Source organism: Gavialis gangeticus, unplaced genomic scaffold, assembly GCF_001723915.1.
Source record: "Gavialis gangeticus isolate Ggan-Ray unplaced genomic scaffold, GavGan_comp1, whole genome shotgun sequence".
Lineage (NCBI taxonomy): Eukaryota > Metazoa > Chordata > Crocodylia > Gavialidae > Gavialis > Gavialis gangeticus.
Genome location: NW_017729024.1, coordinates 47061121 through 47077569, shown reverse-complemented (window position 1 = coordinate 47077569; position 16449 = coordinate 47061121). Strand labels below are relative to the sequence as shown.

Below are 16449 nucleotides of genomic sequence, written 5' to 3'. Positions count from 1 at the left end.
GACAGCTGCCCTTACTGGGTATTCCAACATGGTGGTCAAGCTCGGTTTTCCCAAGTGATTATACCCACTGATTATCATGCATGAACAATACCACAGAAAAGCAAAAGGTTTGCTGTATACTTTCCTCTAAAGGTGAATTATTTTTTTTTTATTGCAATACAGTTAATTTTATATAACTATTATATAAGGGGATGCATTATATAAATAATCAAATATTGGTTTCAGCTAAAAACAAACAACAAAACTGCCACTGATTTCCGAATTTGACACAAGATGTGGACCAGCTTGAGAGAGGTGAGGATCTTACCTGCTAGGTCTTTATTAAGTTGATTACTTCCTCTTTAAACTGATCCTGTATTAAATACAAGTACACCTCTCAGTGACTTGGAGAGCAATGTGAAGCTTACTACTATAATTAAGGGAAGCTTGTAAACAAAGTTATATGGTACTGGTGCCTCTACATGGTGCTGGACTGTGCAGTTGTTACTGTGCAGTCATTTAGTACTTGCTTAAGCGGCAAACTGGAGTTACTGTGCAGTCCTGATGCCACATGGTTTTTTTTCCCATGATACTGTGCAGTAGCTTGTTCCTACTGCACAGTAGCATTGACATCATGGTTCGTGTACATTGATGCTACATCACCATAGCAACAAGCTATGGCGATATAGCCTGGCACTATGGTGATGTAGTGCCTCTTGTAGATGCGCCCACTATATATAACAATACACTTGTGATACACTGTGAAGAAATGGAGACAGCCACCCATATCCACACGCATGTGAATGAACTAGGTCTTGCAAGCAAAGCTCAACTGCCTACCAAGAAGGTGGCTGACCCCTTAATGCAGGGGTCAGCACCCTATAAATCTGTGGGCTAGATATGCATACAGCATTTCAGCTTCAAGCATCCAATGGAAAATACAATGGGAACAAAGTAAAAAAGTCTGCTCTTCTCAAGAATATTTTAACAATGGTTTGGTAATGCTCATTAGATGGCAAACTTTTCAAGAAAAATGTTAAAAGTTAATATGGTGCATCATATAAATCCCATATAATATTATGAGAATTATGCATAATTGTAGTGATTACGTTTCAAGAGTAGGTGCCCATTTGTGTGTTAAATTTGCATGCGCCACTGCATACCTGGCTTTTTGAAAATCAGGTCCTCTATGTCTAGGGTGACCTCTATGTCTAGGGTGACTTCCTGGATTTCATAGTCTGTCTCAGCATCCCGGCTGTTGGACAAAACTGAAGCAAAAGCCCCAGATTGGTGGGAAGTCACCTGCACGAGCCCGACTCCTGAATGACTATTGGTCAAGTGACTTCCAGCTCACAGCCCAGTGGAGTTGGGACCAGGGAGCAACTACCACCACTGCCCAGAGCCCAGTTAGGGCTTCCTGAAGGGGAGAGGGGGCTCAGACCCCTGTCCCTGGTGGGAATCTGGGTTTCCTCCTTACTCCCACCCACCTGGCACCCACCTGGCTGCCAGTGACCCGTGTTTTGGGGAGGCAGCTCCAGGCTCTGCCCTGGGACTGGGACCCCAGCTGGCCAGTAGTGGGGGGAGGCACTGTGTGGCCACATAGGGGATGGAACGCAGCTATGAGCCTCTACCCAGTCCTGCTTCTGGGAGCCACAGAGTCAAGGAGGGTTGTGTGTGTGCGCGCATGCACATGCTAATGCCCCCTGGCACCTCCCCTCCTGGATGCCTCTAAAATGATTATGGTCACCTTATCTATGTCAGACCTTTAGGACCTCTAGAATCCATGTTCTGTATCAGCAGAGTGTATCTTGAAAACGTTCCTGCAGAGCCAATGTCCCAAAAATGGTAAACTGTGCCCTAGGAAAATAGCATTAAATAACTGTTCATTTCATATCAATTTATGCAATAGGCAGCCGTTACTGATGGAGTGGGGAGGGAGAAGAGGGGGAATATTGAAATAAAAATAGGAGCTTCTATAGCTACTGTGTTGTTCTGATGATGTCTACTATCACTTTTTCCGGCAAAAGAACCATTAAAAATAAAACTGCTTTGATTTATACACAGGACTAATTTCTAATCAGGCCCTCTATTCTTGACTTCTGTATTTGCAATATTTTTGTGAATGCAATAAAATTTCCAAGTCTGAATTTTGCTTGAGACTTTTTTTTTACTTTTACATTTTCAGTGCATGTAACTGTGTGGGTCCTTTCTTTGGTTATTTGAGTATCCTGTAGAATTTTGTAAGGGCAATAGCAGTTCAACATATTTATCTATAGTTATGCACTTATTTGGAAGTAAGGGAACCTGTATTCCTTAAGAAATGAATCTGAAGATGTAAAGTCTGGCAATGCAGTAACTAGTGAAGTTTTTATAAGCCATCAGCTGCAGAAGCTGCTTGCTGGTGAAACCCTGACTTCACTGAAGAAAATAAAAAAAAAAATATCAGTGACTTCAGTAGGTTCAGGATTTCACAGTGAATCTTTATATTTCACATGTTATCATACTCTAACACAGGGATGTTAATGCCCATCTTATCTAAGGCTATGCAGGTCCCACATTTATAGATGAACTTTAATGCTGAAATGCAGAGAAGTTGTTCTTGTGCCTTCACAGCCCTTTCTTGCTGTTTGCAGCTATCTTTATATTTATTTTCTGCTTGAATTGCTCATGTGAAATACTGGATTTTCATTTCCTTCAAGAGTTCCGGATAAGGATGGGGGCAAGTAAACAATGAAGTCACAAGCCTGTCACCTGGACGGCTGGCCTCCCTTCATGCCAAGGAAAAAGTGTAGTTAGACTATGTAACCAGATACAACATGCAGAAAGGAAATAAACGTTTCAATGTAACCAGTTCATAAACTTGTTTTTATAAAGGAGCAATTAATGGAAGAAATATTTTGATTCATTACTGTCTTGAAGTTCCCATGTAAGGCCTTAGATACATCAGCCTATTCCTTTCAGTAATGCACTTAAGTGTATACTTAACTTGAGGCATACTTTGTTCAACAGAGATGGACTTTAAAATACTTTGCTGAATAGACGCTTAGACAAACACTGCTCTGTCCTGTGCCTCATGGGATACAAATATCTGTTACAAGGCTCTTGGTTTCTTTTACAAAAGAGTTTGAAATTTAGTTTTAAAGCAAGATTTTTTTTTTGCATTCAAAAAAATCTCTCATGCTTAAACTTAGGCATAGATAGAACAAGCACATTAATGAGTAAAGCAGAGTTTTCTAATTTCTAAACAGTTGTAGGTACTCACGGCCTCACCCTCTGCTCCCTAGTCCAGACTTGTACAGGCACTGTAGGTCATGCTGTGCTACACTGCCTTCTGGGGCTAGGACAAGCGCAACGTAATTTCCATGTCTTTCTCCCCAGCATTGTGCATGTGGACTCTTTAAGAATCTTGCTGTGGCTTCTTAGGTTGCATGGCCAGGCTAGTGGGAGTGGCCTCAGGTTGGATCCCCAGGGGTCTCTCCTGCCACGTCTTTGATGATAAGGGGTTTTAAATCAGGAGAACGATGTCTGGACCCGTCCCCCCGGTTCTTTCCCTTGGCCTTCCTCGTGACCACCTCTTCTTGGGGCTCCACCTCCCCTACACCCTGCCTAATGCCAGCCGTGATGTTGCTTGTTGGAGCTGATGTTCAGGCCCTTCCTGGCGCTCGGTCCCTTGGGGCTGCGGTGGTTGACTACCAGTGTAGTTAATGCTGAGCACTCTCTATAGCCTCTCTCTGCTCTCTGGTCTATGTGGAGCTGGGTTCTACCCAGACTGTTGTCTCCCTTGATGTGTCGCTGATTCCCTGAGTTCGGTACCTGCTGCTGGTTGTTCAGTTCAAGGTCAGGTCCTTGCTGCATCTGTTGCCATCCCAGTCACTGGGGCTACCGGCTGTGCCCCACAACAGGTCTGCCGGCAGCTCCTTGGGCTGGCCCAATATCCCCTCCACACTCCCTTCCTGAGGGAGCCACCAAGCATCCTCCTGCTTCGCGCCATCTAGCTGCTCTGACCCCTCTGGGCCAGCCGGGGACACTCTTTCCAGTCCCCCTGGCTCTCTTCTGGGTGAGAATTTTCTGCCACCTCCAGCTGTCTGCCCAGCCAATCACCCTTGGCATGCTTTTATAAAGCATGCCCAGGCAGACGTGGGAGCCGTTCCTCACTCCTTTCGGCTCTGCCACAGGTTTTTTCTTTGATCTTCAACCGTGGCGGCTCCAGCCACCAGTTTCATTTTCACCACACACAGCTGCCAGCATGGCATCCCACTGCCTCTCCCCTTCTCACGGTAAGTTTTCCTTACAGGCAGGAAGCAGCAGCTGGAAGAGGGAGAGGCGTTCAAGAGATTCTGTCTGCTGCTGTAGCCAGAGACCCTGAGGAGGAGAGCAGCAGCTGGGTGGTAGCCTGGGGGCCACAAATTAACCTCTTGAGTGCCACAAGCAACCTGTGGGCCCAATTTGACAACCCATAGGCACCAATTCTGTGGGTCCTCTGGGACTCAATAACCCAGCCCCCAAAAATAAAGCTACAGCCAAGATGCTAAGAAACAACCCCCCCACAAAAAATGCGCTTTACCGAAAGAAATACCAAATTACTTTAATCCAGCTCTGCAGCATCTGTAAAGATTGGGAGTTTCATCAGGGCTTTTTGGAGCTTTTAGCTAAAGCTGGTTCAATCAGCTGTTAGACAAAAAGTGCCATAAAGCCCCACTAAAGTACCTGATGTTTACAGATACTGCAGAGCTGGGTTGAAGTAATGTGCTGCCTCTTCTGGGCATGTGCGTGGCTTGGTGCAGGAACATACTGAGTTTAAGGTGAAGCACCATTTTGTTTTGTTGGGTTTTTTTACCTCTGGAAGCACCTGCTAGCAAAAACCAAAGTCAATGCCTATGAGACAACCCTACAATAAAGTAATCAAATTAAAAGAAAGCCAAAGTCTTTAAATGGTCACTGGTTTCTGGCTTCACAAAACAGCATTTGTGAAAATGGAGTCTTCTGCCCTTGAAGAAAAAAAAAACAGTCCCTCCCTGGCTAGGGCAGCCATTTGTCCAGTTTTATAGAGGACAGTCTGGTTTTTCTGGTCTTCTGTCATCTATTGATATGAAACCAGACGCCTTTATGTCCTCATTTTTTCACTACTTCGCCTGCCGCAGCTGCCTGCGGGAGCTTCCCACTTGCCGCCGCCATGCCCCCACTGCCAACAGCACTGCTGCTGCCTGTGAGAGCTCGCCATGGCCCCCCGGCCTTGGGAGGTATGCAACATTCATGGTGGTGGGGCCAACTGTCCTCTATTGTTGAGGTACCTTGATGGTCACCTTATCCCTGGCTGACAGTGGCTGTTGAAAGCTTTTAGGATTCAATGAAACCAAACAGTTCTGTGATGTTTGTGTGTATCAGAGTATGCACCTGCCCTGAAGCCCACAGATATGTATGGAGTCCTTCTGCTTTTGATCAGACCCTATTCTCAGCTTGTTTTAGTGGAGATGAAGCCACCCTTAAGTATAAAGGCAAAGCAACTGTCTGAGATCTTACAAAAGCTTCATTTGTTTCATCTGTCTCATCTCTACTACTGATGGTGAAATCCAGGATGTAAATCCTGCCCCTTCCCCACTCCAACTCTTCCTTTCCCCTCTTGAAACCCACAAGGTCTAGGAAAGGATTAGCCCAACATGAAATGGAACAACAATAAACACTGAGCAATGAAAATACGTCTCTGTTTAAAAGTCTCACTGAATGAAAAAAGTCACTTTCCACCCCCTCCTAATAAAATATATGCCTATCCCAGACTTGTTAGCTCTTGCCAGTGTTTTCCCTGAAAGTGGAATCAACATAAGCAACTTTTCTCATGTGTCACATATCATAAAAAGACATAGGATTTCACAAGGAATATAATTTATTAGGAAACCCACTGGCAGAGCTGATAAGAGAACCAAGGGTGCAGGAATCAATTTAAATGGGTCTGTGGAATTGGTTGGTTTTACTCTTCTTTCCATGTAGTTTTTATTTCTTTCCTTGTCGTCTTTGGGATGAAAGCAAGGATATTTTTGAGTCTGGAATGGGTAGTGCTGCTACACACTGTAACAACTGTCAGAAGTGACCTGTTCTCCTTCAGACTTAAAAGATAATCTCAGATGACACTATCTGTGCTGCCAGGGAGGCTTTTTGTCTGTCTGAAATCTGAAAAGGTTTACTAGAAATTAATTTTAAAATATTCTCTGTTGCATGGTTGTGTGTTTGAAACAACTCTCCTTAGAGCCCAGATGACATTCTCAGCAGGTAGTCATTATTTTAAAGTTGATACAATATGTAGTTAAAAATGTGTGGTTAAAAAAAGCAAACAGAAAAAAACCTACCAGCAGCAAATGAAGCTCAAATGCCTCTCAAAGATCATGCATGAAGGTGACTGGGGGTTGGGGGGGGCATGGATTTACTCCTTTCCTACCTGCAGGAAAGGAACTTGCATAAGGGCTAGTACTACTGCACTGTCTACATAGGTTTAAGAGGCCTATTGGTTCATATTATTGCAGATTCCGGAGGCCCAAATGATCCCCAAGCTGCTCCTTCATCTTCCTTTATGCCAACCTACTTGAGGTTTAAGATCTCAGTAGGATATATTTACCTGCAATATATTATCCAGCCACTAGATGTCTCTGTAAGCTGATCAGCTTTCCAGAACGGGTGCGTTCACAGGTAAACAAGAGAGACAAAGCTGGAACACAAGTAGTGAGGAAGCCCATTTGTTGGTGTCTCCAGTTGCTTTCTTTAATAAATGCTTCATGTTTAAGGCAGACTAGAATTCTATGTACTGTATTATTCACTCTTTAATGTGGCCGCCTGCTGCTGTTCTTCAGTGCTGCGGAGAATTTTGCCTGAGCCTTCCCTACTGGGGGTCAAGTTTAAGCAGAAAAAAAAGCAAGTGAAATCTTCAGAAAGAAATGGATTTCTGTTTGTAGTTAGCTAAAAGATGTTACAGCACCTGCTGAGATCTGATTTCAGGGTTCTCCTGAAAAAAAAAAGGATGACCTCTGTTGCAAGGAAACACTCAATAATATTATTGATAACACTACTACTGTTACAATTTTTAAACTAAGATCTGTGAACTAGATCTTTAAGAACTTCAAACTAAGCTCTTAAACCAAGAACATAAACACATTAAAATATGTTATCAAGGATGAAGTGTATTTACTATACTCCTTTTTAGTTTTTAAAGTGGTCTCCTTTTACAATATACTACAAAGTCAGAGAATGTCAGTCTCAGAATTAGAACTTCCTGATGTAAGGCCTAAAAACAGCAATTTATCATGTGACAGTTTCAGGACACAAAGATAAATCAGACAGAGGTGTTTATGAGAATACGCAACCTTGTATTCTGATAAGCAATGTTACAGCAGATCTTCAAAAACCTGTTTTTGTTGCTGATGGCACACAAACAGTCAAACCAGCATTGCAAGATTAGAAAGCAGTGAGAGTGGAGGAGGAGGAGGTTAATTTAACTTATTAACTTGATTTTCAGATGACTCAAAACATAATTATTTCATTTTATTCTTTCAAGTAATCTGGGTCTTTGAAACATTTACCAGAATAGGAACACACTTTAATTTAAAAATGATATATGTCAGTTCAAGTTATTTTTAGGGTAGCTCTGGAACTAGCAGAGATACTAAATTATGATGTTGAATGCTTTACTCCAAGACTGAGACTTATTTACAACAGAGGTTTAATTGTTCATTTGACTACTTTCAGCAGTGTCTGACCTTAAATTGTTCATTTGACCATGTTCAGCAGCTGCAGGCAGACTTCAGCAACTGATTTAGCCAGAAGCCATCAATCCTCCCATGTAAAATTGTAAACAGATAGATCTATTAGCATTTTTGTTCAATGTTCTGGGAAGATCTTACATACGTTTTTGTAACTTTCTTTCACACAATCAATCACCCTGTGCTACATTTGCTCACAGCAAAATTCTACTGACTGCAAGAGAGTTACATAAAGGATGAAAATGGCTATCTACTTAAGAACAAGCCAAATATATATGCGCGCGCGCGCGCACACACACACACACACACACACACAGGCACTTGGAAGAAGAAAACTGTTATACTTCATAGGAGCACACGTGTATCTAAAATATTCCATGACATCACCACCTACAGTGGCTAGACCCTGTCACAGAGTAGTCAACTCCCAACATTTTATTGGGACTCCTGTGATATTTGATGTTTTCTCAATGGTCCTATCCCTGGAGTCACATGGTAATGCACAGATCTTGGCTTTTATTTAATATTAAAAAGATATTTTTTAGTTCTCCTGGTTGCAAAGAACAACTTGTAAATATGCCCCCTAAAGGCTCAAAAGCACAGTAAACAAAAATAATTCAAAATATATTTTGTGTTATAAATATCATAACGGGGGGGGGGGGGGAAAGAGGCCTAACATAATTCTTGAACACTTCTAGTTGGCAAAATTTTACAGTGGGCCAGGCTAAGGCAGAAAGAGCCTATTCTAAACCCTGGATCTCCTGGAGAGAAGGAGGAGAAGGCCAAAGCCCTAGCCTCTGCCCAAGTCAACAGAGATAGCTAAATTCATAATAGGGAGCCTCTGAGTTGAGCCACAGTTATCCCAGAGATTAACTGGAGTCCATAGAAGCATGCTCTGAACCCAGAACAAGCCCTGCCACAGTCTGCTGTAACTGAAATTTTACATGACACTCAAATGCAGCCACCCCTGAGGTACAACAAGGCAGCTGTTTAAGAGCAAACAACAAATGTTATGTAATAGTTATGACTGGAAGTATAGAAAACTAAAAACAGATAGGAAATTTAGATGTTTAGAGTGTAATCGCCCATTCTGGAACCTGGGCAGTATGCTGAGATAACACCACTACCCTTGTAAAAACTGCCAGGAGAGCTTTAACTAGTTGGCATCTTGAGTTTCCCCTCCTGAGGGTGTGACACCTCCACTTCCCTGCACCATCCTGAGGCACTATTGAAAAATTCATTCACAAAAAAAAAGAGAGTCCAGCCTACAGAACCGTGAGCACCACTTCCTCCAGCATCCAGGTTTCCATTAGAAGTCTCTTGTCCAAGTAATCTCTAGGTCAGACTCTGCATGGCCAACAAAAGCACAGTAATACAGCTACAAGTCTTTTTTCTGTTAAATGCTGGTAACTACAGAGTGAGATTTTAATTTTTACTAACCAGGAGAAAACAAAGGAATCTCAAAGAGCCAAATTTCTGGGCTGGTGAACTCCTATGCAGCCTCACTGAAATTTGTGATGCAGCAGCCTGAAGCTACATGGATTGGGATCTATCTGCATGAATCAGGATGCATCTAATCACTAGCATTCTGGAAAGCGCTATCCACCTGATGGCTTAAAAAATGTGTGATAAATATATGTATCAAACTCTATCTCTGACATTTGCCTACTCCCTTGGACTTACTCTATCAGAATCAGATCTAAATGATCTAACTTGGCACAGCAGGACTACCACCAGCGAGTGAATTAACACATGCCAGAACTGCTCTTCAGAAATGCCTAAAAGATGTATCAAAATAGCAATGAATGCTCAACTGAGCGGTTTGAATTTTGAGTCCTTTCACTAGTTGCAAATAAAATGCTGACTTCTGCACTTTCTATCATGTAGTGCCCAGTCAGATTATATCGAACATAACTGGATATTTTATATACCCTTAATATTTTATTTGGCAATAAGAGTAATGGTCATGGTACAGCAGGTACTATCTAATTGTGCAGCAACTGGTGCCACGAACCAGATTTCACCCATGCTAAGGTAATGGTCGCCAGTTGATTTTTTCCCCAAAGTGCTGGCACGAAAAGAAGAATTGATTGAAATTCATTGCTTTGAGACAGCTTTGTTGTTATGATACTTGTCTGTTTAAGCTGATCATCACCATGATACAGGTAGGGAAGGACCCAAAGATCAGAGGAGATTTTGCACTGGAAATTGGAAAGCCTTTTTTTTTTTTTTTGCTTGGCTGCAGGTATAAGCAACATTAACTTCAGCATTAAGGTTATGTACAGTATGTCTTTCTCTAACCTCTTCAGGCTGCTGTAGTTTATGAGTTAGCAAAAATCTTTAATAAAGATTTATAACAGGACAAATTTCTCCCAGCCATTACTGTTACAAGCTGTCCCTTGCATCTGCCTTTCAAATGTCAGTTCTTCTGACAGCAACAAGAAAAGGAAATGAAGAACACTGAACACCACTTCAAACTGCTCTTGCTAAGATTTAATTGTTCTGATTTACCCAATTAACATTCATCTTATATATAAGGAAAGTAAGGGGGCTGCACCCTGTCCCACATCAGTGTTGCGCTACAGAATTATAGAACTGTCAAACCTGACTTGCTTTGATATTCATCTGCTTTAAAGAAACAGCTCTCTGGGTTCCATTATGAAGGATGGCTGGATTAACACTATCCTACATCCAGTGCTTCTGGGCTCTATTAAATGAAGGCTTTCCAAATCCCCTTTCAAAGTACAGTGGTTATCTACTGATATATGTAGTAATAGTTTCCTGTAACCCATGGCAACTGTGATCGATATTACTCTGGCAACTGCAATTTACTACCTGCGGGTGCTGGCTCAGAAATGCATCTATCAGAATGACACTGAATTCCCTGAGTGACAGTGCGGGTGTTCAAAAGTTTTCATACCTGGTACTGATTGGGCTGTGGCCTCAGTGGTGATGGTAGGGGCAGTGCTGGCCTGCTGTTGACTAGAGCTGACCTCTGGCTCTGCGCTAACAGAAGGAGATGATGCTACTTCACAGGTTGGAACCTGATTTGGCACAGGCTGGAGCAGCTCTTCTGAGCCTGCTTGCTCTTCTTGTCCTGGGAGCTGCAGGGCTGACAAAGGAATACTAATTTGTTTGCTGGTATTGGAACTACTGACAGGCATCTGAAGGGCAACCTGCTGGTTGGCTGTAGGGGTACTAGCTGGTCCTCTGGCTGGCGAAGCCAGAGTTACCCTAGCAGGCTTCTGAACAGCAGGTCTTGATAAGATGGGTGGAGATACAGACAAGTTTTGCAAGTCTAGATCAGCATTGAGAGAAGGTGTTGCGTGGGGGCTGGGCTTAGGTGGACCAACATAGGAAGGCCCAGCATGAGTCTGAGACTTGGGCTTGGACATCTGTGTCAATGAGAGTGCAGGTCCATCGACACCACCAGTAAGTTCTGCGTTGGCCACGATGTAATAGTCTTCCGGGATTTCTTGCTTGATTTTTTTGACTATCACATCATTGGTGCTTTCATCAGTGACCTGAGGTTGGGAGCCTGAAAGGGTTGTTGATGACGGTCCCACCGCAGACCTTTTGCGGGAAACATTTTGCGCTCTTTGGGGATGAGGTTCAAAGTCACTGTCTTCATCTGTCACTGAAGACTCGCAAACCATGTCAAAGAGAGTAGCTTCATCTTCATATTCTTCCACAGCTTCACCCAGCTCAGAGGGCTCACTGCAGTAAGAGAAGTCACAGGAGTCTCTGGTTCTGTTACAGTCCAACTTTGCTTTCACTGGTCTTCCAGGGTATCGCTCTACAGGGCTGGGCTGTGTTTCCGATGGCACACCAATAATGCTGGGACTGTCTGAGTTAAAGCTCCTGTTGTCTTGAAAGCACACTCTTTCCTGCGACCCAGCCCGGCAGGTTGCAGTCAGTGGCCAGTGGTAAGCATGGCCTGCACTACAGCCCCACATAGCTGTGAGGTTCCCATGGGAACCTTCTGAAAGCAAGTGCTTTAAATTTGGAATGAGGCTGCATATGGTCCCATGGCTATGAGCCCAGCTGACCAGTTTGGAAAGATTTTCAGAAGAAGTATGAAGGCAATCCTCCATGTTATAGGATAAACAGCTCCTTTCCTACAGAAAAATAGAAAGAGGCAATTAATATGATGCATGTTTCCAAGAACTACAGCTGTGCACTATTAAATAAGAACACAGCACATTACTTTTCCACAGATAAAAAATAAGTAAACTATCTTACTATCATATAATGGGCTCTTAAAAGACATTTCTCAACAAAGCATCCCTCTTTAAGCAGCTTCAATTCTCATTGCATCTATAAAAAAACTATCCTTAAACCCAGAGGCAAAAATCTTTTTGCAATGTATATCCACAATGAGGAAAAAGACTTTTGAAACAGGGGAGGTTATTCATATTGGCAACTTACTCAAATCTTAAACAAATGCAAGCTCATAAAGTCTTTATATCCAAGAAATTGAATAATTAAAAAACTAATTATAATTTTTAGCCAAAACTCAAAACTAGAATTATAGGCACTGAGTCTAATGTCCCACACTTACTTGATCAAGATTTATATACAATCCTTCCTCTATTTCAAATGCATTTTCATTTTGAAAGGACATTACAAAGCAGTCCACTTGAGGGCCAGAGATTGTTTTTAAGACAAAGAAAGATTATGAAATTTATTGGGGTTTTTGTGGTTGTTGTCTGAATTCTGAGCACTGGTTATAACTAACAGCCCAAAAACTAATACGTCTAATTTACACACAAGTTTTGAATGGTCTTGAAGACTGATTCTCTCAGACCTTCTGAGTTAAAACTCTTGCTGTTTTGTCAAACTTTAGGTGTATAGAGCTAAATCCTCATTCCACTGGAGAATACAACATTTATCACTTTCACCAATAGAGGAACCCATAGCAACAGGCACTGAGTTCAGAGACCAAGTTAATTAATACAGAGTTAGTGTATCACTTACGGCATCCTACACTGAGCTCAAGAAAATCTGTCAAATGTTCAGCCTTTTTCTTGCCATAAACTGCATACTCTGCTTTTGTTCTATCTTTTAAACAGCATCTGCAATGACACAGTCTCATCCCACAAAGGGCTGAGTGCTCTTAGCTCTCATTTACTTCAATGGAAACTGGCTGTTTAGTAGGTCCTTGTAGGATCCAGCCCAAAGCCTGCTGTGGCAGTGCACCACAGTTTACATTAGGTCAGACAAGTATTATACTTTCTAATAGACTCTATCATTGTTTCTCTGTCCTTTTTCTCTTTTATGGTTATAAAAGAGACAATCAGATGTAAGAAAGGAAATTCTTTATTCACTTAACTGAATAGGAAAAAAAAGCCAATAAAAGAGACTCCCTATGCCTGATGAAGGGTGACTGCACCCAAAAGCTTGCAAAGAACTTTTTTTCCAACTACTCAGCTGGTCTAATAAAAGATATCACATCTAACCAAAGAACTTTGTCTGCCAATAAAAGAATAGTAAATTCAGTGATTTACAATGCTAGCCCTAGTTACGTTAAAGAAAACCAAGGAAATGGAACATAACTGAGCTAGAAACATAAAAATTGTTCAGAAGTAATTTCTTGGACTATAGCCTTTTTTTCCTTAACAGTTTATTTCAAACTGCCAGATTGAAGCTCGGGTAGTTAGCTGTTGATTGTACAATTAGGTAACAGAAGAGTATGTTTCTGTTTTCTGATGTGATTAATTAAATATTGAAGAATCCAGATTTCAGTGTGAATCTTTGTTTTTACTCATTAAAATGTAGTGTTGCACTATCAGCTTCTAATCTTTGCATGTATCTTGGTGTCTCTAAGCACCTCTGCATGTCTTCCAGAAAACTTGTTCAGCAAAATATTTACAATTCGCAAAAATAAAGAAAATTCATGGCAGTTCGTGTTTTGTAGTGTTGTGAACTGTTATTTCACATTTTAGAGTCTGCAGTAAATGCATTATCTTACTAAACCAAACCTTTAAATTTTTATAAGAACAACAAGGATCTTCTTTTTCAGAGACAGAAATGAAGTCTAGTCAGTCTAATTTTTTATGTGATTCTAGGTTACTGATAAAAGGGGAAAAAAAGAATTTCACTTCCAGCCAGATATGATAATCCATTTCAGTTCTTATACAGAACTGAGGTTACAACCTCAGTAATACAGGGGTGGTCAACCTGTGGCACATGTGCCACACATAGCACTGGCAGCCTCTGGCACACTGCTGATCCAGAGCAAGTCAAGCAGTGCAGCAGCAGATAGGAAAGAAAGCAAAGCCGCAGACTGGGTAGGAAGCAGAAAACAGAGCATAAGATCATAGGAAAGGGGATCATATGGCACTGAAGGAGGATCTGGGGTTAATATGTAGCATGTCGGCCAAAAAGGTTGTTCCCCAGTGTGATAATACCTGCACACTCATATTCATTTATATATTTAATCTCATAATACATCTATAAAAAGGTAATATAATCCCTATCTGTAAAATGGAGCCAGAATTTCTCCCATAGTGCAATCGGTAGCCAAAGTCCCATTGATTTCTGTTTGGCCATCAGTACACAAGCAACTTCCTTTTTTGAGACTGTAACAGAAACATAGGTTTGAGTCAGGATTTGAACTGAGGACCCCCTAAGTACTAGTCCATTCCATTAGTTAAAAGGCCATCTTTCTTCAGCTAGGAGCAAGAGGGTACTTTAGCTCTGCAATTTTCTCCTTCCCTAATAATTGAAAGCCCAGAAACTGAGCAGCCTCCTCATTCTTCTCTGTTAAAAGAATGGCAGTTATATGGGAAATCTCACACTACTTAGATGCTTCCAAAACTCACAAACAAAATAATAATAAAAAGCATGAAAGTTTTTAACTCCTTTCCAAAAAGTTTAAATCTTTAAAATTCTAAATTATTAACCAAAAAAAAGCTTGAAAGTATCCACCTTAAACTTTAACCTTACTTATAAAGTATTTGTAATCGCAAGAGAGGTTTAATAAGGGGAGAATTCACACATTTTGCATGTGTGAGACAGAAGATGGAATTAGACCAATAGAGATTAATTCTGTGTTTATGCTTCCCAGAGGATCTCTTCATGTTCTGTACTTCACCATCTGTTACCTCCCGGAGGTCATTTGTTCAAGCCAGGTATCACATGTCAATACATTTTTAATTTAGTAAATACTTTTCTGTAAATTATTTATCATTCAAGAAACATTTTTCACGAGAGAAAAATCAAAATGCACCCAAAATCAAAATGCACACATGGAATGATCAACACTGCACAGCAAAAGCTCCAGCAGGCCCGCTTCTCCTGGCACTGATCCCTGCTCACAGAGAAATCATTCTGCTGACTCTCTAAGGAAGCTGAAAAATAATAGGTAGCATTCATGGGCCTCACCTGTCTTCAGAGTTGCCAAAGAGTTGACTTCCCCTCCAACCCCACCTCCATTTAGAAATACTGATTACATGCAGCTTCTATTGATTTCAGTTGGAGCCATGGGCATTTGCCCATTAAGCCCTGTATTGTTTCCCTGAACCAATCTAAATGCTGAGCTCACTACCAACGTATGTCCCATCCCTCCACCCCTACCCACACAAGAATTTTAAAGGCAGATATAATAAGAATATTGCACAAGAGCAGTTGTATTTAAACCAGATGTTTCTTGATAATGCACTACTTTGATTTTACTCCACTCAAACCAATGCATAAATACATGAGGCCAATGAATGTGTGCCTCAAGGTCAGCTATTGAGTAATTAAAAGTAAAAAGCACAAGTCCTTTTTATCATCTGCAAGAAGCTTTAACAACCTAAAAAATGGTACATGCACAGAGTACAGGTTTTTACAGTAAGTTATATTGTCATGTATTCCCAAGGAGCTCCAAATGCTTTGCAAACTATGACTGATCCCACAAAAACCTTTGTGCATGCAACACCTTGTGTCTATGCAAAACTCATTGCAAGACATGGACCTGTACGCAGAAGAATGCATACAATTAATTCCTGCAGAACCTGCCAGGCATACAGAATGCTTGCTTGAGTAATCTCACTGTTTTTTAGAGGTACTACTCAAGCAAGTAAATGCTATGCTCAGTGCTAAGGGCCAGATTTCTTAAAGTGTCAAAAAACCTTGTCCATGGGGGATCCCCCAGAGCCCCAAGCTTTTCCTCACTGTGCCGCCACTCTCCCCAAGGAACAGACTGAAGTTGCTCCAAGATAGCTCCCTATCCAAACACCCCAGATCCTCTGCCTTCATGCCAGGACTCCGCAGCCGCAGTGGGGGATCTCTGCCCACCCTGAGTGGCCCCCACTTTAGGGTACAGAAGACATTTATAAATCCCCCTTTCAATGGAAAGGATAGCTTGGGAAAAAAATCACTCACCCGGAAATCACTCTTTCCACCAGCAGTCAGGAAAGAGAACAACAGGAAAAGGATTTATTACATAGGATGAAAGAATTATGCAAATAAAATAAACCATAGGTTTGGAGACAGAACATAAAACAAATACAGATTCTTACCCTCTCATCTAGCTCTCCCCAGCCTCCCATGAGAGTTCTGCCTGAGATCTGAAGATCAGCCTTCTGCCAACTCTGCTAGTCCTGGTAACCAAGGCCATTGAAGCCTGTGAGGTTCAAATTCCAATATTCTAGTCTAGCTGGGCTCTAAAAAGCCTTCATGCCAGCCCCACAATTAGCGTTATTCTAATGCTCATGAGTCACCAGATGTCTCTAAGAAG

General features: G+C 41.7%; 1 protein-coding gene across 4 annotated transcripts in view; it reads right to left on the bottom strand.

Moving 5' to 3' along the window:
• The window catches only part of KIAA1958 (KIAA1958 ortholog), a 238487-nt gene that overhangs the window by 77814 nt on the left and 144224 nt on the right, over positions 1–16449 (bottom strand). For all 4 annotated transcript variants that reach the window (XM_019517057.1, XM_019517056.1, XM_019517059.1 and 1 more), the window contains one exon: positions 10645–11842. In XM_019517057.1, coding sequence (XP_019372602.1) covers positions 10645–11818 — 1174 coding nt within the window. In that variant the 5' untranslated portion in view covers positions 11819–11842. The remainder of the gene's footprint in view (positions 1–10644; positions 11843–16449) is intronic.